This window comes from Podarcis melisellensis (assembly GCF_964234715.1).
Source record: "Podarcis melisellensis genome assembly, chromosome: 2".
Taxonomy (NCBI): domain Eukaryota; kingdom Metazoa; phylum Chordata; class Lepidosauria; order Squamata; family Lacertidae; genus Podarcis; species Podarcis melisellensis.
Genome location: NC_138529.1, coordinates 115,636,447 through 115,660,414, shown reverse-complemented (window position 1 = coordinate 115,660,414; position 23,968 = coordinate 115,636,447). Strand labels below are relative to the sequence as shown.

The 23,968-nt window shown below is 47.7% G+C and overlaps 3 protein-coding genes across 7 annotated transcripts in view; 2 read left to right on the top strand and 1 right to left on the bottom strand.

Moving 5' to 3' along the window:
* Positions 1-433: 433 nt before the first annotated feature.
* On the top strand, positions 434-10,183 carry LOC309364507 (uncharacterized protein). Of its 2 annotated transcripts, none has more exons than XM_081901961.1 (4): positions 434-568; positions 2,164-3,016; positions 3,869-3,998; positions 8,886-10,183. In XM_081901961.1, exons 2-4 carry the CDS (start codon positions 2,273-2,275, stop codon positions 10,115-10,117), a joined length of 2,106 nt encoding a protein of 701 aa, XP_081758087.1. In that variant the 5' UTR covers positions 434-568; positions 2,164-2,272; the 3' UTR covers positions 10,118-10,183. The 2 variants fall into 2 exon arrangements, with proteins under 2 accessions (XP_081758087.1, XP_081758088.1); XM_081901962.1 differs by lacking the exon at positions 434-568 and adding an exon at positions 692-760.
* The window catches only part of LOC309364695 (tigger transposable element-derived protein 1-like), a 58,552-nt gene continuing 38,782 nt past the window's right edge, over positions 4,199-23,968 (top strand). The window contains exons 1-3 of the mRNA XM_081902470.1: positions 4,199-4,328; positions 4,407-4,693; positions 6,718-8,810. Coding sequence (XP_081758596.1) covers positions 6,802-8,499 — 1,698 coding nt within the window. The 5' untranslated portion in view covers positions 4,199-4,328; positions 4,407-4,693; positions 6,718-6,801 and the 3' untranslated portion in view covers positions 8,500-8,810. The remainder of the gene's footprint in view (positions 4,329-4,406; positions 4,694-6,717; positions 8,811-23,968) is intronic.
* LOC309364817 (zinc finger protein RFP-like) lies at positions 11,921-23,359 on the bottom strand. Of its 4 annotated transcripts, XM_081902745.1 has the most exons (9): positions 22,869-23,359; positions 22,284-22,379; positions 20,527-20,757; positions 19,315-19,337; positions 18,451-18,569; positions 17,355-17,387; positions 14,444-14,471; positions 12,168-12,714; positions 11,921-12,016 (listed from the first exon to the last, which is right to left on the bottom strand). In XM_081902745.1, exons 1-8 carry the CDS (start codon positions 23,292-23,294, stop codon positions 12,195-12,197), a joined length of 1,476 nt encoding a protein of 491 aa, XP_081758871.1. In that variant the 5' UTR covers positions 23,295-23,359; the 3' UTR covers positions 11,921-12,016; positions 12,168-12,194. The 4 variants fall into 4 exon arrangements, with proteins under 4 accessions (XP_081758871.1, XP_081758870.1, XP_081758872.1 ...); XM_081902744.1 differs by having other exon boundaries at positions 11,921-12,714; positions 22,869-23,358; XM_081902746.1 differs by lacking the exon at positions 14,444-14,471 and having other exon boundaries at positions 11,921-12,712; positions 22,869-23,356.

Below are 23,968 nucleotides of genomic sequence, written 5' to 3'. Positions count from 1 at the left end.
CTAACATCCTATGACCTTTTAAAATGTGTGTGTGTTTTTTTGAGGGGGCTATTGGGTTGTTGTTTTTATTTTGTATTAGGTATTTTGTGGTTTTATATCTTGATTTTATTCTGTGAACCGCCCTGGGACCCCTGGGTATGTTGTTGTTTAGTCGTTTAGTCGCATCGGACTCTTCATGACCCCATGGACCCTGGGTATAGGGTGGTATATAAATTCAATAAACTATAATTATAATTAGCATTTGCGGGAAATATACTTTTAACTGCTGGTTTTATTTAGAATTTATTCCATATCAATTTATTTTTAACGTTTGGCTTTTCCTCTCTCATGACACAGAAATTATAGAAAAGGAAAGGGGAATCCCTTGAATCTACTCTGTGCTCTAGTTGTCACGAAGGGTTAAGCTGAGAGAGTCGGGATTTCTAGAGCGGCACTTCGGACGGAAATTGTTCTGACCATTGAAGGCCCTCCTCTTCCTTTTCTCCCCCTTCGCGACTCTATGGTGCTTTTCTTTGCTGCAAAGTAGAGGCTGGAAAAAGAGATTTTTCAGCTCCGGGGAGGGAATCCGGTAAGTGAGAGGCGCCTTGAGGCAGGAGCAGAGAGCTGGGCTGGAATAGGAAGGTTTGCTTTAGGGATCTGCTGGATCAGACAGACCCCTCCCAGACCAGCCTCCTGCTCCCAGCCAGACCTCTCTGGGATGCTCAGAAGCGGCAAGGCAGCCGCAAACCTCTTGCTGCTCTCTGCTTCCAGGACTTTGCAGGTAAACTGCTCCTGAACATGCAGGTTCCACGGAGCTCTGATGAGTTTTAGAACATCCTCTGTGGATTTCTCTGTCCCACCCCTTTTAAACATAAAGTCTATCAAGGACTATTCTTCATCATGGCTATGTCTTCAGGGCAGTGGCGTAGCGTGGGTTATCAGCACCCATGGCAAGGCAAGTAATTTGCGCCCCCTAACCCGTGGATTTGCGCCCCCTAACCCGTGGATTTCCCTAACCCCCAGATGTTGCGCCCGGTGCGGCCGGCCCCCCCCCCTGCACCCCCCACGCTACGCCACTGCTTCAGGGACATTATGTCAGGGGTGGTCAGAAGTCAGACGGGGTGATTTGCAGTAGATCACTAAGAGTCTCTAAGGCTCCTTGATTGCCAGTTGGTTAGAAATAGCAGCAACAACTCCTTCTTCCACCCTGCAAAAATGAAAGGACCATTCTGAATGTGAGAAAGTCCAGTGGGAAACCAGGACTGGACTCTCATGTGAAAGGGCTGTAATCAGGGGGCCATCTGCACTATGCATTTAGCACAATGACATGGGTAGTGCTGTGGGTTAAACCACAGAGCCTAGGACTTGCCGATCAGAAGGTCGGCGGTTCAAATCCCTGCGACGGGGTGAGGTCCCGTTGCTCGGTCCCTGCTCCTGCCAATCTAGCAGTTCGAAAGCACGTCAAAGTGCAAGTAAATAAATAGGTACCACTCCAACGTGAAGGTAAATGGCGTTTCCATGCATTACTCTGGTTCGCCAGGAGCGGCTTAGTCATGCTGGCCACATGACCTGGAAGCTGAACGCCAGCTCCCTCAGCAAATAAAGCGAGATGAGCACTGCAACCCCAGAGTCAGCCATGACCGGACCTAATGGTCAGGGGTCCTTTACCTTTAAACTGTCATGGCTTCCCGCAAAGAATCCTTGGAAATGTACCGTATTTTTGGCTCTATAAGACTCACTTTTTCCCTCCTAAAAAGTAAGGGGAAATGTGTGTGCGTTCTATGGAGCGAATGCAGGCTGCGCAGCTATCCCAGAAGCCAGAACAGCAAGAGGGATCACTGCTTTCACTGCACAGTGATCTCTCTTGCTGTTCTGGCTTCTGAGATTCAGAATATTTTTTTTCTTATTTTCCTCCTTCAAAAACTAGGTGCGTCTTGTGGTCAGGTGCGTCTTATAGAGCGAAAAATACGGTAGTTTGTTAAGAGTGCTGAGAGGAGACCCCCTATGCCCCTCACAGAGCTACAGTTCTCTGAGGACTGAGCATGCTCAGTATGCACAGAATACGGACTGATGATTGGTGGGATGGGAAACATGGGGGCAGAGAATGGAATGGAGTATCCTGAACAGGAGTGTTCTACGATGCAACTTTTTGCTGCAGCTCCCACTGATTCTCTTTCCTTGCAGAGGCACCGGGCCTTATAAACAACCCTGGACCTGGCCTTTGACATCACCGAGAAACATGGGATAACGGTGTGTGAGTGACCCCTGCCAAGCCCCGGAGTTAAGAGGGGTGATGGCGTCCGAACGCAGGGATGCAGCTGTCTGGGCTGTCCCCCGAGATGCCCTGCTGGAGGACACAGTGAAGACCGAGGCCCAGGAGGAGTCTGAACCAGAGGAGGCTGCAGGAACAGGCCCCTTGGCCGTCCGCTCAGAGAGCCTCAAGGAATTGTGGGAAGGGACCATAACAGAGCACATTAAGCAGGAACCCGAGGAAGGGCCTCAGGAGGAGTCCTGGGGAGCTCAGTGTCAGGGGCTCCTGAAGGCTGTGCGGTCTCCACAGCCTGAGCCAGGAAACCTTCAGCTGGCCAGCAATGGCCCAAGGGACGCGCAGGCTTCCTTTGAGGGGCGACCAGACATTGGGCGAGGCAGGGTGATCCGCCACCTGCCCGGCCCTGGAGGAGACATCCCCCCGCCCACCCACAGCATTTTGGCCCTGGATCGTGGGGAAGTGAAGAAGGAGGCTCCCAGCCAGGAGGTGGAGCGCCTGTGCTTCAGGCAGTTCCTCTACCAGGAGGCCGAGGGGCCACGAGATCTCTGTGGGATGCTGTGGAGGCTCTGCCACCGGTGGCTGCAGCCGGAGAGGCGCACCAAGGAGCAGATCCTGGAGCTGGTGATCCTGGAGCAGTTCCTGGCCGTCCTGCCCCCGGAAATGCAGAACTGGGTCAGGGAAGGCGGGCCGGAGACTTGCGGTCAGGCAGTCGGCCTGGCGGAGGATTTCCTGGAGAGGCAGCAAGAGAACGAGCACGAAATACAACAGGTGAGAGGGCAGGAGAGCAGTCCTGGGAAGAACAAAACGAACAGTGGCAAGGAGCCATTGGGGCAGTTTTTGCTGACTGTAAATATGCATTGGACTGACTGCTCCCTTAGATCAGATGTAGGCAAACTGGGCCCTCCAGATGTCTTGGGACTACAATTCCCATCATCCTTGACCCAGTGGTCCTGCTAGCTAGGGATCATGGGAGTTGAAGGTCAAAAACATCTGGAGGGCCGAGTTTGCCTATGCTTGCCCTAGATGGTTCGAAAATGGGATCTGGCCGAATCAGCAGGGGTTTGCTGTATTGGCAAAGTAGAACCTCCAGGTTCTGAGGCAGTGTACCTTAGAACGCCACTTGCTGGGGGAAGACTAAGGATGGTGGGCAGCGCACTCTCTGCCCTAACGGACCAGCTTCCACTGCTGTGAACAGGCAGTCAGTGTTGGTTGGAGAGAAGCTATGTGGACACAGGAGTGATGGATTCCTGTGCTCCAGTTCCTGTCTTGAGATGGGCTGCCACATTCTGCCCCAGCTGGTTCAATGCATCCCCCTTCAAAGACAGCACAGAGGACAGCCTTTGCCTGAAGAAGGTCTCCTTGAGGTTCTGGAGAGCTGCTGCCAGTCAGTGTAGGCAATACTGTGAAAGATGGGCCAATGGCCTGACCCAGTCAAAGGCAGGGAGTCTTTGGCCCTCCAGATGTTGCTGGACTCCCACTCCCCTGACCCCTGGCCATGCTGGCTGGGGGCTGATGGGAATTAGAGTCCTGTAGCGTCTGGAGAAGCTCCAGAGGTTCCCCACCCCTGAATCTCAGGCGATTTGCACCCATTTCTTTGTCTTGTTCTTTCTGCTGTTTCAGGTCCTCTGGCTCGTCAAGGAGAAAGCGGATGATTCCCCTGAGGCTGACGGGGCTCTGTCAGACTCCGGCGAGTGGCCCCTCATCAGAGTGGTCAAGCAGGAGGAGACAGCTGCTGATGCCCCTTGGCTGGGTAAGGAGTCTTTGGCTGGGGGTGAGTTCTCTTGTGGAGCAAGTTATGGAAGTGAGGGGCCACCACAAAAAAGGCTCTGGCCGGAGATCTAACTGACCTTAGAGGTGCACTAGCAATCAGGATCTCTGAAGCCACTCTTAGGGCTTGTGTGGGTTCCTGTAGGTGGTCCCTCAAATAACTGGGCCCCAAGCCCCTTACAGTGGTACCTGGCAAGACGAATGCCTCGTAAGACGAAAAACACGCAAGGCGAAAGAGTTTTTCGTTTTATGAGTTGCTTCGGAAGTCAAATTTCCCTATGGGCTTGCTTCGCAAGACGAAAACGTCTTGCAGGTTTGTTTCCTTTTTCTTAAAACCGTTAATACCCAGGGTGCATTGCTTGAAGAGGTGCAGTTGCAACTTGACTTCGAGGAGCAACTCATAGCACGCGGTGTGGTAGCCTTTTTTGAGGTTTTTGAAGACTTTGGTGATTTTTGAAGCTTTTCCAAAACTCCTTTGGTAAGTTAAACTTTTAAAACTTTTTGGGGGGTTTTTGGGTTGGGGTGTTTGGAATTCAAGGACTTGGTGTTGGGGAGGGGTTTGCAAGAATCTGGAAGCTTGTGTTTCCCCCCCCCCCTGCATTTTTATGATTTTTTGTGACCATTGGGGCACTCTGCTGTTGTTAAAAAAAAAGATTTCTGGGTTTGAATTTCTGTGTGGTGGGTGGCTGGGGGAATATTTGGAGAGGAGTTTGCAAGAATCTGGAAGCTTGTGTGTTTTTCTTTCTGCATTTTTATGATTTTTTGTGACCATTGGGGCACTCTGCTGTTGTTAAAAAAAAGATTTCTGGGTTTGAATTTCTGTGTGGTGGGTGCCTGGGGGAATAGTTGGAGAGGGGTTTGCAAGAATCTGGAAGCTTGTGTGTTTTTCGTTCTGCATTTTTATGATTTTTTGTGACCATTGGGGCACTCTGCTGTTGTTAAAAAAAAGATTTCTGGGCTTGAATTTCTGTGTGGTGGGTGGCTGGGGGAATACAGTGGTGCCTCGCAAGACGAAATTAATTCGTTCTGCGAGTTTTTTCGTCTACCGAATTTTTCGTCTTGTGAAGCACGAAATCCCATAGGAATGCATTGAAAATCAATTAATGCGTTCCTATGCTCAAAAAAAGGCCAAACAAAGCCAAAGTTGGTACAACAAGAGTTTATTAAGTGCTCTTTAAAGTCACACATACAGTAAAGAGCATTTCAAAAATTGAAGGAACAATAAATTAAGTTTCTAAACATGACAGAAAAACATTTAAAAATCAACAAAGTGTACAGTACATTTTCTAAGACTCTGGGAAACCACTCGAAGAAGGTTCCTCTTCCACTCTTTGCTTCTTGCTGAAGAACCTGTCCATGGTCTGCTGCTTCACCCGCCTTTTCAGCACCTCCCTGAAAGGCGACATGACCCTCGTATCAAAAATGTTTGCAAGGTCACGTGTCAGGTCCTTGTCAGGGTGGTGCTGCTCTGCAAAAGCCTGCACATCTTTCCACTTATGGCAAATGTCCCTCAGTTCTTTGGAGGACAGCCGTTCCTCAGTTGCTTCCTCCTCTTCCAGCGAGGCCTGTTACACGCATTCCACCGTTGTGCTTTCGGATGATCTTCTTCATTTCCAGCGTAACCTTCTGCTTCTTCCTCTCGCCGGCCTCTGCAACAGCAGTCTTCTTGGGCCCCATGGCAGCACAGCTCCTACCTTTGCAACCCCCCCCCCCAAAAAAAATCAGTGCTTCACATCCAAAAAATTCAAAAGCACCCAGCCACCCACCACACAGAAATTCAAACCCAAAATCCAACACCCCCCCAAAAAAAGTTTTAAAAGTTTAACTTACCAAATGGCTGCAAACGAAGTTTTGGAAAACCTTCAAAAATCACCAAAGTCTTCAAAAACCTCAACTGTTCCCCTAGCCACCCACCACACAGAAATTGCAAACCCCTCCCCAACTCTTCCCCCAGCCCCTCCCCAACTGTTGCAAACCCTTCCCCAACTGTTGCAAACCCCTCCCCAACTGTTCCCCCAGCCACCCACCGCACAGAAATTCAAACCCAGATTTTTTAAAAAAACAACAACAACATGGCCCAATGGTCACAGAAAATCATAAAAAATGCAGAAAAAACCACACAAGCTCCCAGATTCTTGCAAACCCCTCCCCAACTGTTCCCCCAGCCACCCACCGCACAGAAATTCAAACCCAGATTTTTTTAAAAAAAACAACAACATGGCCCAATGGTCACAAAAAAATCATAAAAATGCAGGAAAAAAACACACAAGCTTCCAGATTCTTGCAAACCCCTCCCCAACACCAAGTCCTTGAATTCCAAGCACCCCACCAAAAAACCAAAAACCCCCAAAAAGTTTTAAAAGTTTAACTTACCAAATGGCTGCAAAAGAAGTTCTGGAAAAGCTTCAAAAATCACCAAAGTCTTCAAAAACCTCAAAAAAGGCTACCACACCACGTGCTATGAGTTGCTCCTCGAAGTCAAGTTGCAACTGCACCTCTTCAAGCAATGCACCCTGGGTATTAACGGTTTTACGAAAAAGGAAGCAAGCCCATAGGGAAATTCGTCTTGCGAAGCACTTCAAAAAACGAAAAACTCTTTTGTCTAGTGAGTTTTTCGTCTTACGAGGCATTCGTCTTGCGGGGCACCACTTTAGTTGAGAAGGGGTTTGCAAGAATCTGGAAGCTTGTGTGTTTTCTAGGAGGTTTGGTGCTTTTGAATTTTTTTGATGTGAAGCACTGATTATTATTATTATTTTGGGGTTTGCGAAGGTAGGAGCTGTGCTTCCATGGGGCCCAAGAAGACTGCTGCTGCAGAGGCCGGCGAGAGGAAGAAGGAGAAGATGACGCTGGAAATGAAGAAGGAGATCATCCGGAAGCACGACGGTGGAATGCGTGTGACAGACCTCTCCAGGGTGTACGGGAGGAATCCATCGACCATCGCGACCATCCTGAAGATGAGGGAGAAGATCCTTGCGACTGATGCAGCCAAGGGAGTCTCCAGGATCGTGAAGAACCGCCCAGCTGTTCTGGAGGAGGTGGAGAAGTTGCTGCTCATCTGGTTAGAAGAGAAGCAGCGTGCAGGGGACACAGTGACTGAGGCCGTCATTTGTAAGAAGGCCAAGGCCTTGCACGCAGACCTCGTCCGGCAACAGCCAGGAACCTCAGGTGAGCCAGAAGTCTTCAAGGCAAGCAGAGGCTGGTTTGACCGGTTCAAGATGAGATCTGGAATCCACAGCGTGGTCAGGTATGGAGAGGCTGCCAGTTCTGATGTTTCTGCGGCTGAAGACTTTGCAGCGGAGTTCCTGGAGGTTGTGACGACGGAGGGCTACGTTCCACAGCAGGTCTTCAACTGCGACGAGACTGGGCTGTTTTGGAAGAGGATGCCCAAAAGGACTTTCATCACTCAGGAGGAGGCCAAGTTGCCTGACCACAAGCCCATGAAGGACCGTCTGACCCTGCTCTTCTGTGCCAACGCAAGCGGCGACCTGAAGATCAAGCCCCTGCTGGTGTACCACACGGAGAACCCACGGGCCTTCAAGAAACACAACGTCGACAAGGAGCAGCTGAGTGTCATGTGGCGATCCAACAGTAAGGCTTGGGTCACACGTGTGCTGTTTGTGGACTGGGTCAATCTTGCTTTTGGCCCTGCTGTCAAACAGTACCTGCTGGACAACGACCTGCCGCTGAAGGCTTTGCTTCTGATGGACAATGCTCCTGTTCATCCTAAAGGCCTTGAGGAGGACTTGTTGGAGGAGTTCAGCTTCATCAACATCATGTTCCTGCCGCCTAACACCACGCCACTGCTCCAGCCGATGGATCAGCAGCTCATCGCCAATTTCAAAAAACTCTACACCAAGGAGCTTTTCAGGCGATGCTTCGAGGTGACTGATTGCACCAACATCACCCTGCGGGAATTCTGGAAGGACCACTTCGACATCGTCACCTGCTTGAAGATGATCACCACGGCCTGGGACGGGATCAGCCAGAGAAATTTGAATTGCGCTTGGCGCAGCCTGTGGCCGGACTGTGTGGCACCAAGTGACTCTGATGCACCAGAGTCAACAGTTGTGCAGGACATTGTTGCCTTGGGGAGGACCATGGGCCTGGAGGTCACAGAGGAGGACGTCAGCGAGCTGGTGAAGGAGCACGACCACGAGCTGACCACCCAGGAGCTGGTCGAACTGCAGGCAGAGGCTGCGCAGGAACAGGCCTCGCTGGAAGAGGAGGAAGCAACTGAGGAATGGCTGCCCTCCAAAGAACTGAGGGACATTTGCCAGAAGTGGAAAGATGTGCAGGCTTTTGCACAGCGGCACCACCCTGACAAGGACCTGACACGTGACCTTGCGAAAATTTTTGATACGAGGGTCATGTCGTCTTTCAGGGAGGTGCTGAAAAGGCGGGTGAAGCAGCAGACCATGGACAGGTGCTTCAGCAAGAAGCAAAGAGTGGAAGAGGAACCTTCGAGTTGTCCCCCAGAGTCTTAGAAAATGTATGTACAGTACTGTACACTTTGGTGATTTTTAAATGTTTTTCTGTCATGTTTAGAAACTTAAATTCTTGTTCCTTAAATTTTTGAAATGCTCTTTACAGTATGTGTGACTTTAAAGAGCATTTAATAAACTCTTTTTGTACCAAATTTGGCTTTGTTTGGACTTTTTTTGACCATAGGAACGCATTAATTGATTTTCAATGCATTCCTATGGGAATCCGTGCTTCGCAAGACGAAAAATTTGCAAGACGAAAAAACTCGCAGAACGAATTAATTTCGTCTTGCGAGGCACCACTGTATTTGATTGTTATCCAGGCCCTCCTTTTTCCTTGGGGAAGGAAAATCTCTCTTTCTAAGGATCCCTTCCCCCCCCCCCAACAGATGGTGAGGAGAAGAAGATTGTACCAGTCAATTCTGAAGAAGCTGAACCACATTGGATGCTGCCAGGGAGAGCAGAACGGACTGTATCACGATATGCCGACTGGGAACCAGCATCCGAAAACCAGCAGGAAACTCATCCCCATAATGAAGAAGGCAAATCCGTTCCTTTCCAGCTCCCTGCCATGCCAGTCCAGCAAAGGTTCCTCAAGGGTGAGACGTGCGCTGAGTGCGGAAAATCCTTTCGCTGCAAGGCAGAACTCACCGAACACCAGAGAATGCACTCCGGAGAGAAACCCTACATCTGCTCCGACTGTGGGAAGAGCTTCTGCAGGAGGAATGTCCTAGTTGCACATCAGAGAATCCACACTGGGGAGAAGCCCTTCAACTGCCCGGACTGCGGGAAAAACTTCAACCAGCGATCGCATCTTACAGCACATGAGAGAACCCACACGCAAGAGAAGCCCTTTGCTTGCCTGGACTGCGGACAGAGCTTTAGTAGGCGCACTGGGCTTGTGTCTCACCAGAGGATCCACACGGGAGAGAAGCCCTATCGCTGCCAAGACTGCGGGAAAAGTTTCAGGCAGAGATTCGATCTTATTCGACATCAGAGAATCCACACGGGCGAGAAGCCACACCAGTGCCCCGACTGCGCCAAAAGCTTCAGGAACAAATCCGCTTTCCTCGTGCACAGACGGATCCACACCGAGGAGAAACCGTACCCGTGCTCTGGGTGCGGGAAGAACTTCCGTCATCGCACCAACCTCCTCGCGCACGAAAGAATCCACACAGGAGAGAAGCCCTACAAGTGTGGAGAGTGCGGAAAGAGTTTTGGTGACGGGTCGTCCCTCATGAAACACAAGCGAGCCCACACGGGCGAGAAGCCGTACAAGTGTGCCGAGTGTGGGAAATGCTTCTCTCAGAACGCCGGCCTGGTTCAGCACGAGAAGATCCACACGGGAGAAAAACCCTTCCAGTGCCCGGACTGTCCCAAAAGCTTCCGGGACAAGTCGGCCTTTGTCGTTCACCACAGGACACACACGAGGGAGAAACCGTTTCACTGCTCGGTCTGCGAGAAGAACTTCAGCCATCACTCCAACCTTCTCAAACACGAAAGAACCCACACTGGGGTGAAGCCATACAAGTGCCTGGAGTGCGGAAAGGGCTTCACTCAGAGGCCAAATCTCCTCGTACACGCGAGAAGCCATTTGAAACAGGAAGGGGAGATTGGCTAAGAGGGTGGGGAGAACTACCTCAATGGGCATCCCCGGTTGGAAAATAAAATAAGGTCCTGAGTTTTAGAGATCTCTATTTTGTTGCCATTTGCCACTGTTATTGAGTGGCAAAGAGGAAGGTCAGGAGAAGTATGTGCTTTTTATCTGTGGCATAAAAGGAAGGGGAAGGTGTCAGGCTGCGGTCAAATCTCATAGCAGATGGAGAGACCACCTTGAAAAGGTCCTTTCCGCATCATTCAGTAATTAAATTAAATTAAGAATACAGTCATACCTCATGTTACATTCCCTTCATGTTACGTTCTTTCAGGATACGTCCCGTGGTGACCCGGAAGTACCGAAAGGGTTACTTCCGGGTTTCGCCACTCGCACATGTGCAGATGCACAAAATGATGTGATGCGCATGCGCAGAAGCAACGAATCACAACCTGCGCGTGCCCAGACGTGCCACTGCAGGTTGTTCTCTTTTCATGTTGCAAATGGGCCTCCGGAACGGATCCCGTTCGCAACCAGAGGTACCACTGTACAGTCGTACCTTGGATCTCAAACGCCTTGGCTCCCAAACTACCAAAACCTAGAAGTGAGCGTTCCGGCTTTCAAGCGATTTTTGGAAGCCGAATGTCTGGCATGGCTTCCACAGCTTCCGATTGGCTGCAGGACGGTACTGCGGCCAATCAGAAGCCGCACCTTGGTTTTTGAACAGTTCTGAGGAGTCGAATGGACTCCCGGAACGTATTCTGTTCGAGAACCAAGGTACGACTTTATCAGGAAAGCCAAAGGTCTGTTTAGTCCAACATCAAGTTTTGCACAGCTCAGTTTAGTTTCTTCTTCAGATGTCGCTGTCCCAGGAAGCTTTGCCCCACAGCCACTCACAATGAACATTAACGTCTTCTCAGTATACATTACAGTTAATTTATTTTAAAACAAAAACAGAAATCTGTGCATCTGCTGCAACAAATGTCAATGGTGGGGGGGTGTCTTTATTCCATCATGTGCCACCACCCCGTGGGAAACGCAGGGAAAGGAGAGCAGGCTGCACCGGTCAGTAGTCAGCGGCCCTGATAGGGGAGCCAGAGTGAGTCCTGCCTGCTCTTTGAGGGGTCAATTCCACAGGCATGTGTTGTTCCAGCTGTTAGTATCCCAGGAGAGAAATCAGATGCACCTGGTGCCGAAATGACGCTCAGGAACACAGGGAAGGTGCCCTGCGTAATGTATGGGGCAGCACAGTCCATGGGGCCCCTTCCGGAGGCTGCCTCTCTGACCCCTGGCCATCCTGGATGGGACAAAGGGGAGCTGGAGTCCAGCATTATCCAGAGGACACCCCATTTAATGCCCCCGATAGACAGAATCCAGCCTGTAAATAAGGAACGTTAATGCATCCACTCAAAATACATTTAACTGGGCAGAAGCCCCACTCAAGGCAATAAGGTTTACTTCTGACGTGTGGAGATAGCGAGGCTGTTTCTACAGAGGGCATTTGAAGATGGTGCCCAGTTCAATTTCTTTTTATTTTTCTTCCCGTCTGAGGCCTCTAGAAGAAGAAGCTATCCTGCGTGACATGGGTCAAGGGGTTCATTTTATACTCCTCTATTACTCCAACGATGCATGCATTTTCACAACTGCATAAGGTCTTGTGGGGAGAGGAAGGTTTCCTAGAATTACAGAGTTGTGAGGGGCCCTGAGGGTCATCTAGTCCCACCCCCTGCAGGGCAGGAAACATTTGCCCAACGTGGGGCTCAGACCCACAACCCTGGGATTAAGAGTCTTGTCCTCTGCCAAATCATACACCTCAAATGGAAAACAAGATTGAGGGTGAGATTATTTGTTGGGACTATTAAAAGTGTGACTGTCTCTTTAAGAAGTGAGCTGCAGAGGGAATTCTGGGAAAAGGAAGGAAAATGCAAAGCAAGAGCAACTCATTTTTCTTTTGTTATTTCTGCTGATTTTGACTGGAATGAATCCTCTCAAAGGGCCCTTGGAAAACTGCCTAAAGGGCTCTTGGCGGGTAAATGGTTTTTACGTCAGTCACTCTGGTCTGGAGAGAAACTCCTGCTGGGCCTGAGAGGCAGATTTCGTCTCCTCAGGAGATATAGAGGTGGGCTTCATATCCCCCCAGATCAAAGAAAGGGAGGAGGGTCTCTCCAGAGAACGAGGCTCCTGAGAACGTGTAGAGTTCGGCTCCTGAGTCAGCGTCAGAAAAAGACACACGTCTCCCTTCATAGTCCAGAGTCACCCGGATCCTCCTGGGCTTCTCCCTCAGGGACAGAGGAGAGGGATCAGGGGAGGTGCAGGCCCAGTATTCCCCTCCCCTCTTCTCCACAGCCCAGATCCCCCACTCAGGTCTAAAGGAGAAGTACCCCTTTCTCTCCACAGACTTCCTGGCGACCCCTACAGCCCATTCTCCCTCACTTCCCACAGTGACTTCCCAGAAATGTTTGCCTGCTGTGAATCCCTCACGTCCCAACACACAAGGCCAGGCATTGAATCTCTCAGGATTATCAGGCAGGGCTTGAGGTTTGTCTCCATTTCTCATGCTTTTCCCATCCTCGGACAGGATGAGCCTGGGATGGGCTGTGTCTGGATCCAGAGTGACATTTGCTGTTGGGGAGAAGATGAGGGAAAAAGAAGATCAGGCAGAGTCAGCTGAGAGACAGAAATGGACATTCTGATAAATAAATAAAAAACACCCAAAAAACCCCAGATTCCCTTTCAGATCAAGGGGATTTCTTTGCATCGCATGCTAGACTGAGACTCCTCCTTGCAGACTCTCATCAGAATAAATATCTTCCTTGATGGTTTTTAAATCAGTTCCCGTCACTTTCTTATATCCGATGTGTATTATTCCTGCCCTTCTCTCAACCCAGGCATTTTCTAAGAGGAAAAACCACCCAGGAAACCTTTTAATCAGCTCTTCTGTGTTATCTAAGGGGAAAGAGAGGAGAACTGGAGGAGGCAGGAGAGGATTGGCTTTTGGGGAGCTTTGGGTTGGGATATGAGGACCCCCCGTAATAATAATAATAATAATAATAATAATAATAATAATAATAATAATAATAATAATATTTGCATACTGCCCTTCATCCATAGGTCTCAGGGTGGTTCACAGCATAAAAATACAACATAAAACCACATATAGGCCTCCCCTCACTTTCACGGGGGTCACGTTCTGCGCCTCGTGCCCCCCACAAGTGAAAATTGTGTTAAATGGGGAGCCTGTTTATTCCTGCTCTCCATCGCTCTCACCCACTTGGCCTGTCTTTGCCTTCCTCCCCACCATCTTGGAAGTCTGGGGAAAATAAAAGGCAGGTGGCACAGCAATTTTACAAAGGACAGCTTATTCCATGCTTCTCTTTTGGATGTAATATATAACATAAGACTAGTTCCATGGAGGGAAGAGGGAATAACTCAAAAAGTTACCAGTCAGGGGCTGAGACAGTCATAACAGGCAGGTGTAGGGTTGCTGTATTTTGAAGAGCAAAAAAGAGGACACATTTGCCAACTTCTACTCTTAACCATGGATCGCTATGACAACTCTCATTTTAAATACCCCTACTCTATGTAGGCTATAGAAGCTGTGATATACTGCTAGTAGCAATGCTCTTAACTTTCAACAACCAAATAATAATAATAATAATAATACATATTGCTCCCTCACTTGCAACATGAAAGTATTTGGGCTCATGTTCCCATCTCTGTGAACGCAAGTGTGCACAGAACAATTTATTAAACTGTTAAACATGTACATATGGACTCTCCTTAAGGGCAGGGTGGGGGTGTTAACTCTTCCCCTCCCAGACTCCTTCTCCAAGATCTTGTAGCTGAGCCAGGGAACTTTTAGTTCAGCCACAAGAGAAGAGATTTTGCTAGCTTAAGATGCTGCTCTGTTGCAATTCTCTGCTCCAGGCTAGCTTAGCTGGGTGCCTTAGATCTGAGTCTAATGCACTAGAAATTTTTTCACGGGTTACTGTAAACCAAACCAAACAACTTGAGACATTTTGCCAAATTTGAAAAATCCGCCCAGGGGAGAAATTTTAATCATGAAAATAGAGGACCTGTCTGAGAAAAAGAGGACATGTGGCAACCAGTCCTGAAAAAGGTCACATGGAAAAACAACCCAACTCTCTCTAGGCAGGAATGAAACTCTTCCCTCTTTTATCTGACCCTTCTGGGCAGTTTCTCTCCCCCTTCTGCACCTTCAAGTCCACCCTCTCTGCCTTTGTGGTACAAACAGCAGGGCCAGAGTCAGGCTGTACAGAAGAGACTCTTGACCCCCATGAAACACTAGTCCCTCCCATCCTGTGAATTTGGGTCTCCAGCTGAAATTTATCTCTCTGAAGATGTCTGAATGACTGAACATCTGAGGAAGCAAAAAGACAGGCTTAACAGGCTACAATGCAATAGCTAAAAAGTAAATCTTTTTTTACAAAACATCACCATACCATAGCACCTGTTGTTTCCTTATTACAAGCAAAAGATTAAATCATGCAAAGACGACAACTGTAGGGCTAAGTAGTGATGTTAATTATTGTCCAAAAGATTATTCCTGAGAATGTAATATCACTAGGCCTAAGGAATTAAAACAACTACCGTATTTTTCGCTCTATAGGACGCACTTTTTCCCCTCCAAAAATTAAGGGGAAATGTGTGTGCGTCCTATGGAGCGAATGCAGGCTCCTTGGCTTCAGCGATAGCAGCGCGAAGCCTCCGAAGCACAGAGGGAGCGCTCCCTCTGCGCTCCAGAGGCTTCGCATTGCTTTTGAAGCCTGCAGAGCAAGACTCTCCTGGCTTCAGCAGAGAGGGAGAGCTGCGCAGCGCCCCTTCAGCGAAGCGGGAGGAGAAATGGAAGGGGCTCTGTTTCTCCTGCGGCTTCGCTGAAGGGGCGCTGAGCAGAGAGGGGGAGAATTTTTTTCTTGTTCTCCCCCTCTAAAACAAGGTGCTCCGCTAGGGGCACCACGGAAGATGGCCGACAATACCATCTCTCCAGCTCACACGAGGTAATTTAGAGGCTGAGATGGGAGTAATCAGCCTCCCAAATTCTTCCCGGTGGAAGGTAAGATGCAGTCTCATCTGCGGCTGCCCACAAACCACCCCCGAGTTCGTAAAGAAGGAGGGGGGGCACTGGATGGAAAGCCCTCGAGAGAGAGCTCGGATCTCCTTGACGCCGTCTTCGTAAGCGCTCCCAGTTCCATTTCTTAAAATTAAAAATTGGATTTAAGATTGGACATGCTTTGGGCGAAGAAAGGGTATTTAATCTGCCAACTGCAGCCACCTAGGTGCTAAGAGTGACAGAAGGAAGAAGATAACATCAAAGAATAACATCTAAGCCGGTATGTTGGAACGGAAAGGAAAGGAGGGGATAAAACTTTTTCTTTTTCTACTACAATAATACCTAACAACGCCCCCCCCCCAGAAGAACCGTCTACACTACCTATAGCAAGTGAGATCGGAAAATATAAACTGTGTGGAAATAATAATACTAACTGAAGCCTTTGTTTTTTTGAAATACTTGGAAGAAGATAAATGACTCTCCTGTGACGCGCTATTTAATCGGGATCTGCCATTATGAGACAGACTGAGTTGCAGAGATTAATAGTCAGAGGGGGAGGCGAGCTCTTACTTTGTTACCATATCTGTACTTCAAGTCTGACTTGGCAGACCTCCCCTGGAAAGACTAATGTTTGGTGCAACCTGTCTGAGAAAATTAATGAGCAAATGCCTAGATTTTATTTCATCGGAACTGGGAAAAGATGGTGTCTGCCACCAGAGAAGGACTTTTGGATGGATTCGGCATAAACACCAGCGTGTGAGGACATAGCTGCAAGTAAAAGACTTACCAGCTGCCAAAAAAAAAAAAAGGAGAGTCACACAAAGTTCACACAGAAGCATATTATTGCAAAACTCAGAGGCTATGAAAGAAAGAAGGATAACAACAGGAAGATTTAAAGAAGGGACTATTGGAAACTTAAGGCAGTAGAAATCTAAGATGATTGGACCCCACTGAACTTGAAGCATGGGAACCCCCAACAAAAGTATAATTTGGCAAAATATTTGGACTTTATGATATGTATTTGTACAATTTGGAATATTTAATGTGATTTGATTGGATTGTTAAAATGGAAAACTTAATAAAAAAACTATTACTTAAAAAAACAAAACAAGGTGCGTCCTATGGTTGGGTGCATCCAATAGAGCGAAAAATACGGTAACGAGTTTAGCTGTAATTCCTGCATTGCAGGGGACTGGGCTAGATGATCCTTGGGATCGTTTCAAACTTCGCTATTCCATGATTATATGGAAAAATCAGAAATGGTAAACCATACTAGAAAATGGTGGAATACAATCATTCAAAATCCACAAATGAAATGGGGGTCTGAACTGGATGGATGAAGAAAGGTTTAACATCTGCCCCAAATAAACTGGTGGGGCAAAGCTGTTGAAACTGGAATTTCCAAGTATGCTGACAAACCAACTTGCAGAGGAAGAATCGGCAGAGCTTTACCCTGTAATTCCAAGGGTCTCGTGCAATGGGGAGTCCTCCCTCATGGAATGGGGCTGATCTGGAAAGAAGTGTGGGAAATCTGAGGAGATGGGGATGGCTGAAGCACGAGAAATGGCTGGTGAGGTTGAAACTCTGAGGAAAAGGCAGCTCAGGCCTTGCTGTGCTGCTGGGAGACCAGCCTGGCAGGAGGTGGAGGAGGGACTGGGTGCTTGCGGGCGCCCTTATTAACACACTTCACAAGGGAGAAATCCAAGCAAATCTAGAGAAGCCCCAAGATAACATCCTCAGATTGTGTGGAGGGATAACAAAATGCAAGGGAGATTCCTTATACATGAGAACTGGACAAAATGGACATTGGACTGACCCTGCAGGATTCTCCTTAAGGGCTTTTGTAAGATATTGTAAGGCTCTGAGGCTTTTTCCTACCACAAAGCAGTATATACATTTTATGAAAGAAAACACAATATATAAAATTAAACAAAAAACGAGGATAATTTTCTATAGGCTGGAATTAAACTCAGACTGGTGTGCAGGTTCTTCGCAGGGAGAAGCTCTGCCCCCAATACAAGGCTTCAACCTCCCAGTTCATTCATGGGACAGACAAAGAACCCAAAGAGAGGACTGTTTCCCAGAGTTACGCCATTGATGGGGGTCCGAAAATCAGCAGAACAGACAGTTCAACACCCATGAAATATCAGTCCCCATCCCTCCTGTCAAATTGTTCCACCCCTGGAAATTTACCTTTCTGAATCGGTTTTCTGTATAACAGAGCATCTGAGGAAGCAGAAAGATATAAAGTGTAAGGGCAACACTCTTCCACCAGAAATAAATCTCCATACAAAAGTAACATTTCATAACGTGGCATCCTTAAATTCAAGCACAATTATTAAATATTAATTAAATTGTACAAAAAATAATTAAAAACAAGAAAATCATAGGAAGAATCTATGAAAATAACTAAAGCTTTAAAACTCAGCAATCATAGAGCAAGCTTACAAATAAGAGAATAAAAATATTCAGCATGAATCCTGCTGGTCTCTGAACTTTGTCCCTAAATTGGGCTCTACATTCTTGGACTGGAGGGGAGGCAGAGCAAGAGGAATCCTGTAAAAGGAGGCAGAGGGGAGATGGAGGCAGCCTTAACATTTTCCCCAAGTAAAGGGGGGGGGGATCATTAAAGCCAAGATTGTGAAACATAAGGAGAAGTGAAAGTTGATGAGGGAGGATTGGCAGAGGTGTCAGGCAAAAGGAAGCCCTTCCTCACAAACCTTCTACAAGTCTTTAAGGTTCTTCACAAGCATAATTGTTCCCTTTGGGGCTCATGTGCTCTTGCTTCCACTCTCAATGAGGGAACTCTCAGGAGATCTTGAAGGCCAAAGCCCTAGATATGGCAGCTGCAGGGGGACGTCTGAGGAGGAGACGGCTCAGGCCTTGGCTCCACGGCTGAGAAACAAGCCTGAGCAGGAGGCAGAGGGGGAACTGGGGGCTTCTCAATGCCCTTTGACTCCATTCAGAGAAGGAGAACCTCCAAAAGGACAACCCCAGATTGTGCAGACAGGGAACCACAAGGAAAAGGAGGTTCCATATAATTATAAACAGATGCACATGGGAGGAAAAAATCCTGACTTTGCTCTATACTCTGGTTCAGGCTTTCTTTACAGGATCCAGCGTCACAATATACATGGGCCATTCTGAGGGACAGGAAATGAAGGCTGGAGCACCAAGAAGGAAGGTATCCTGGGGTTACTCAATTCCATGCAATAAGAGCCTGGCATGTTCAGTTCTGAAGAAGTAACAGAATTCCCAGTGTGAAATCCTGGCAACCATTTTTCATTACCTTTCCATTGTTTCATTGTATCCTCCACAAGGTGATTTAGATCACAGGATTCCAAGATCCTGTTCCTCAGCTCTGGAGGGAAAGCCAGTGGCTTCTCTGGACTCTCTCTTTCCTCATACCTGGTGAAAAGAAAAACAATGAATGGCCCCATCTCCCTAATTATTGCAGAAGATTTCAATAAGACGAACAAAGTGGAAGTTTATTTCCCACCAGGTTTATTTCCACCACAGATGAGACCTCAGTCCAAAACCCCTGAGGACGGCTGTCAGTGGCTTCGTAAGGATGCTCAACATCACAAGCGACAAGATGTAACCCCAAGTGACACCACCGGAGGGCTCCCATGGCTTCCAAAGATGCTGCCCCATAACAACTTTGTGGGAAGGTCCCAGGACTTAAGAACCAAACCCCTGAGGTGGAATGCAACCTCCACCCTCCCTTCACCCCCTCTCCCACCCAGGAAGGACACAACCCCATGCCCCATGGGACTCTCCCTCCAGAGGCAGGAAACAACTAGACCCACCACTCCAGACTACCTTCAGCCTCTCACGGTGGAAACACTCCCAATAAAAAGATCCCACCTATTCTAGACCAACAGACCTTCCCTCCCTCAGTGCCTCAAAGGAGCTGAGTTACCAGAGTTGAGGGGCTTCTAGTTGGACATTGAAATATGTCCTAAGCTCTTCCCAAGCATCTTTGGGACTTTCTCTTCTAGATGTTTGAAATTACCAAAAAGTCAATGAACAGAAAGTGTGAGGTGCTGCAGGGATTGAGTCCTCCAGTCTCCCCCCTGCAGCCATTGGAGGGCCATGTCTGAGGTTCCTGCATCTCTGCTTCAAAGAATGGAAATGAGCCAGATCCACTTACCTCTGCAGGGTCCTTCTCACATCCTAGAGGGGAAAAGAAAAGGGAATTCACTGCACACTATAGGCCACACTAGGAAGACCCTCTCAGACGCTGGGGTGGAGGAACAGCCTGGCCCTCAGATGTCAGACCCCCTCAGACCCTGCCCCTCGGATGTCAGTCTGCCTGACACATGGCAAGGTTTGGGATAGGAATGGCTGAATCAGCCAGTTTTCGTTTCTCACAGCTTTTATTTTTCCAGTCTTAAAAACTTAATTGTTCTGATATCAAGTTCTCCACATTTCCACATCAGTTTGCCATTATTGTTTAAAATCCTTATGAAAATCCACCAGCATTTTAGGGAAATTTCACATTTGTGGGTTCAAGAGACAATTCACCCCATCTCTAGTCTTAGATTATAATTTAGTAACTTTAATTCAGTTTGCATTGTGCAATTCAGATGTAAGTAAGCCTACAGGATAATCCTACCAGGGCACTGTCTTCAATAGAAGTCCCCAAATTTCAAATTCTGTTTTCCATCTGGAAGTAAAAAAAGCACCTGCAGCATAAAATGCCTCCAAAGGGGTAATAAAACAGCTCAGTGTTTCTTTGGGCTCACCCACACTTCTCCCTTTCCTGTGCCCAGAAAATACAAGTCCAAGTGGTTTTGTCTTTGCCCTGCCGCTTTCCCTCAGGAAAAACCTGCTCCTTAGCTCAACATCAAAGCAAACGTCAGTCTGGAGAAAACCTGGCTGAGGTTTGCTCTAATTCAGCAGTAAACAGCGGGTTTTCCTGGAGGAAAGGGGTGGGACAAGCAGCAGTCTGGATGAGTCCCTCTGTCTTGCTCTTTGTTCACTGTGACTGAGCACCATTTTGGGCCGATCTGTATCCATGGGGAAGGGGATCAACCCAGAAGTTGTGGAGGGAACGGGAAGAGAAGCTTGGTCAAGAGACTAGGTCATGTCGGAAGGAGGCCTGAACGCATCCTAGATGAAGCCCCCCACAGCTGAAAGGCATTTGAAGACAAAGCATCAGCAAAGAGCATAAGATTAGCTCCCGTTCCATCAAAAATTTCTAGTCTCCATTCAGGTGAGTTAAGCATCCCAGGTCTCTCGGGTGTTCCTGTCCATTCCAAACCTGACTAGAGGCTCCATCATCTCAGCCCCTGCACTCCTTGCATACATGAAAGGGGCTGCCTTCTCCTGGAGCCTTGGGCTGTTCCTGCCACCATCTTACCTGCAGGAGTTCATTCGCTGGCTGCTGACTCTTCTCCTCCATCTCCTGGATGATCCTCTCAAGAGAGGAGAGTTTCCTGGAGAGTCTGGCCAGCTGCTCATCCCTTCTCCCTGCAATCTCCTTCTCCACCTCTTCCACATCATTCAGCAGACGTTTCTCTTGTTCTTCCAGGAACTGGCGCAGTTCTCTGAACTTCTCCACAGTCTTCAGCCTCTCCGTTTCTGTTAATTTCTGCAAGAAAAGAGGAGGTCTGAGTGTGGAAGGTGCTCAGCCTTCAAGACATCAGGAAGAGAATTGTGAGAATTCCACAGGGAGGACACTTCTGATTTTTCATAGACAGGGAACCTTCAGTGGCTAAAGATGTAAACCTTTATTTTGAAGGGAGGGCCTCTCCATTGCTGTTCCTTTTGACTTCTATTTTGCAGAGGGCTACAGCCTAAAGGAAGGAGCATTTTTTCCTAGCCATGGATATGTGGGATGTAAAAACGCATTGCAGTCAAATACAACAGTCCTACAATGCACATGCTGGGGAATGCTTTGTATCACTCAGGAGAAAACGTGCTAGTTCCTCCTGAGCTGGGACAGACTTCCTTTGCTTGTGATTTAATGTGAGTGTGGTCTGTTCCCGGGAGAGGAGCACACGGCCTCCATGTTCTGCTCCGTGTCTTCTCCATTGTGTGTTCCTAAGAGTTAGGAGAAGGGACTGCTCAGTCGCAGTCACTTGAGACTATTTCTCTTATGGGATGGTTCACATAGTTATATGTTGTTCTGTAAATTAAGTCTGCCTTCAGGAATCTCACTGTGAACTGGATGATTGTAAGTAAACTAGTTTTATGTTAACTTTAATCAGATGGCCGTGTCTATTCTTTTAGGAGGGATATAAAATAGGGAAACCAGGAATCATAATAGTGAGGTTCAGATGAGCCTGCAACTAGCTAACCGCTGTGTTATTTAAAAGGGGGATTGTTTAACAACTCTGCTAAGTTATAGAACTTGCTGGCGAAAGTTAGGAAGGATATAATAAAATAATATATCTTCTCCTGCCTCCCTAAATATCCCCACAGGATATTCCCTGCATGATTTGGGGCATGGCATAACCAGGGTTCAGAGTTGTTCAGAGAACGTCCGTGGACATAAAACACCCTCAGTTTAGACTGGGACCATTGAGGTGTAGGAAGGCAACAGAAACAGAGGCGGAGGAGTGCAGAGTTTATTCCCATAGCTCCCTGTATTTCCTAAAGATGAACAAGAGCGCACATTTAGAAAGACAATTCTTTAGTAATATTTATGGTAAATCAGGAGTTGAATTGACCTGCTTCCACCCTCTCAGCTCACGAGTCCTCAGTCTTGTCCTTGACTGCTATTCACATAATAAACGACAATGGAAAATAAACTCAAATTAGCTGCATTCAAAAGTGAATTTACCTACCGTAATTTACTATTGCTGAAAAAATATGGAGACTGAAACAGAGCAGTCTTTTGAAATTCACACCTCTGAATTTTTCAAGGTTGAACAAGCCAGGTAATGTTCACAAAAAATGTATTTATGAGGGTGAAGTGCATTTCAAAATATTTATACAAGGAGGTAGCCACCCTAATATCTAATTCATTTTCAGAATAATAAATGAATAAACAAACTGATATGGAAAAGGAGAAATAGGAAGAAGCTGAAATGGGCAGATTTCCCCATCCCTCCTCAGTCCTGACTCGACTCTTCAAGTGCTTGTTCCCTCCCTAATAATAACAGCAGCGCTTACCAGGAGGTCTTTGCATTCCTTGTCCAGGGCTGCTTGATGGGCCAGAATTTCCTCTCTCTCTTTCCTCAGAATCTCCAGGCGGTGACAGATCTCTTCCTAAAGAGAAAATGAAAAACTCAGGTCTGATTGAGACACACAGAGAGGAGGTGAATAGTGTGCTGGCTTCTTGCGCCCAGTGGTCTTGCTATAATAGCAGAGTAGTTTACTGGAGGAAATAAAAGTCCAGAGGTTTTCTACCTTTTTGGGTGCATGGCTCCCTGGACCAGCTACCTTTTTTCTGTGCCAGCCCTGTGGGGCTCTGGGACCCAGTTAGGTCACCCCTTGCTTACAGACTTCTATCTAGTCTTTGCAGATGCTACTCAGGGATATCAAGGGAGATCCCTTTGTCCCCCTGGAAGAGAGAAAGACTGTGACTCCCTCCTCCCAGCCATCTGAGGAGCCCTCAGGCTTCACCTTGGCTGCTTTTTCCATAATAAACAAGGATGAATTCATGCCATGCCTACTTTGGACCTAAGAAGTAAAAAGAAAATCTCCCAAGAAGAATCCACAGCTATTTCTCCCCCTCAAGATCCAGGGATCTCCTACCTTGTACTCCTCGAAAGCCTCCTTCAGAGGAATCACCTCGTGGTTTTTGTGCTCCTTGGATCTGTCACACACCAGGCAGATGGGGGCTTCATCCTCCTTGCAGAAGAGCTTCAGGGGCTCCTGGTGCTTCTCACAGACTCCTCCTTTCCCTCCTTCCTCCTTTCCCTCTTGAAGGCTGAGATTCTGGGCTATTTCCACCATATTAGCCAGTTGCCGGTTGGGGATGAGGCTCCTTCTCTGGACTCTTTCTCTGCACTGAGGGCAGGAAGCCTCTGCCTCCAATTCCCCCCAGCACTGGACCAAGCAGGATCGGCAGAAGTTGTGCCCACACTCTGAGATGGTCACGGGATCCTTGAAGTAATCCAGGCAGATGGAGCAAGTGGCTTCATCACGGAGACGCTGGATGTGACCCCCTGCAGCAGCCATGGCTCCCTCACCAAAGATCCGAGTTAAGTTTCACTTTCTCCGTTTTCAGATACTGGGAGTTTCCCTTCCTGGAAATGACTCAGTGATCATGTGATCTTTATTTTACTTTTTAAAACTAATATGTCTCCAGTGCTTTGCAGTTCCTGGATGTTTTCTCAAGGAGCAGCGAATGCTTTTTGATTGTGTTATAAGAATTTTGAGTTGAGTAAAGGTTTCTTTTCCTCTGTATCAATAAGGGAATAAATATTTGCTATCAATAAAGGATCCCCACTTGTCTGCCCCCCTGCATTGCTCCCTGTGATGCTCAAAACCACGGTAGAGTCTGCTGTATTGCTTCCTTTTCCAGCCACTGTGAGATATTATAATTGTGTTCACCGACTCTGTACTAATGTTATTTCTTTAATGTTAGTTTTATGTTGTTTCCCTACTGAATGTAACTTTATATCTCTGAACTAAATGTAACTTTTTAAGTGTAAAATGTACCCACTGCCTTGCAAAAGGAGAAAATAATGAAAACCTGTCAAATGTTCAAACCAGTGAATGCTTCTCTCTGTGAGGGAGCCTTCCCAGACGCGCTGAAAGAGGCGGTTATCAAACCGCTTCTTAAAAAAAATATCTTTAGATGCTGCCAATAGGGCCAACTCAACCCAGTCTCAAACCTTCCATTCTTGGGC

Coding starts and splice junctions, on each gene's coding strand:
- LOC309364507 (XM_081901961.1), top strand. CDS start 2,273: ATGGCGTCCGAACGCAGGGATGCAGCTGTCTGGGCTGTCCCCCGAGAT. Junction 3,017..3,868: donor ACGAGCACGAAATACAACAG/GTGAGAGGGCAG, acceptor CTGCTGTTTCAG/GTCCTCTGGCTCGTCAAGGA. Junction 3,999..8,885: donor TGCTGATGCCCCTTGGCTGG/GTAAGGAGTCTT, acceptor CCCCCCCAACAG/ATGGTGAGGAGAAGAAGATT.
- LOC309364817 (XM_081902745.1), bottom strand. CDS start 23,294: ATGGCTGCTGCAGGGGGTCACATCCAGCGTCTCCGTGATGAAGCCACT. Junction 18,570..19,314: donor GTGAGAAGGACCCTGCAGAG/GTAAGTGGATCT, acceptor TCTTTTCACCAG/GTATGAGGAAAGAGAGAGTC. Junction 14,472..17,354: donor CAGAAAACCGATTCAGAAAG/GTAAATTTCCAG, acceptor TTGCTTCCTCAG/ATGTTCAGTCATTCAGACAT.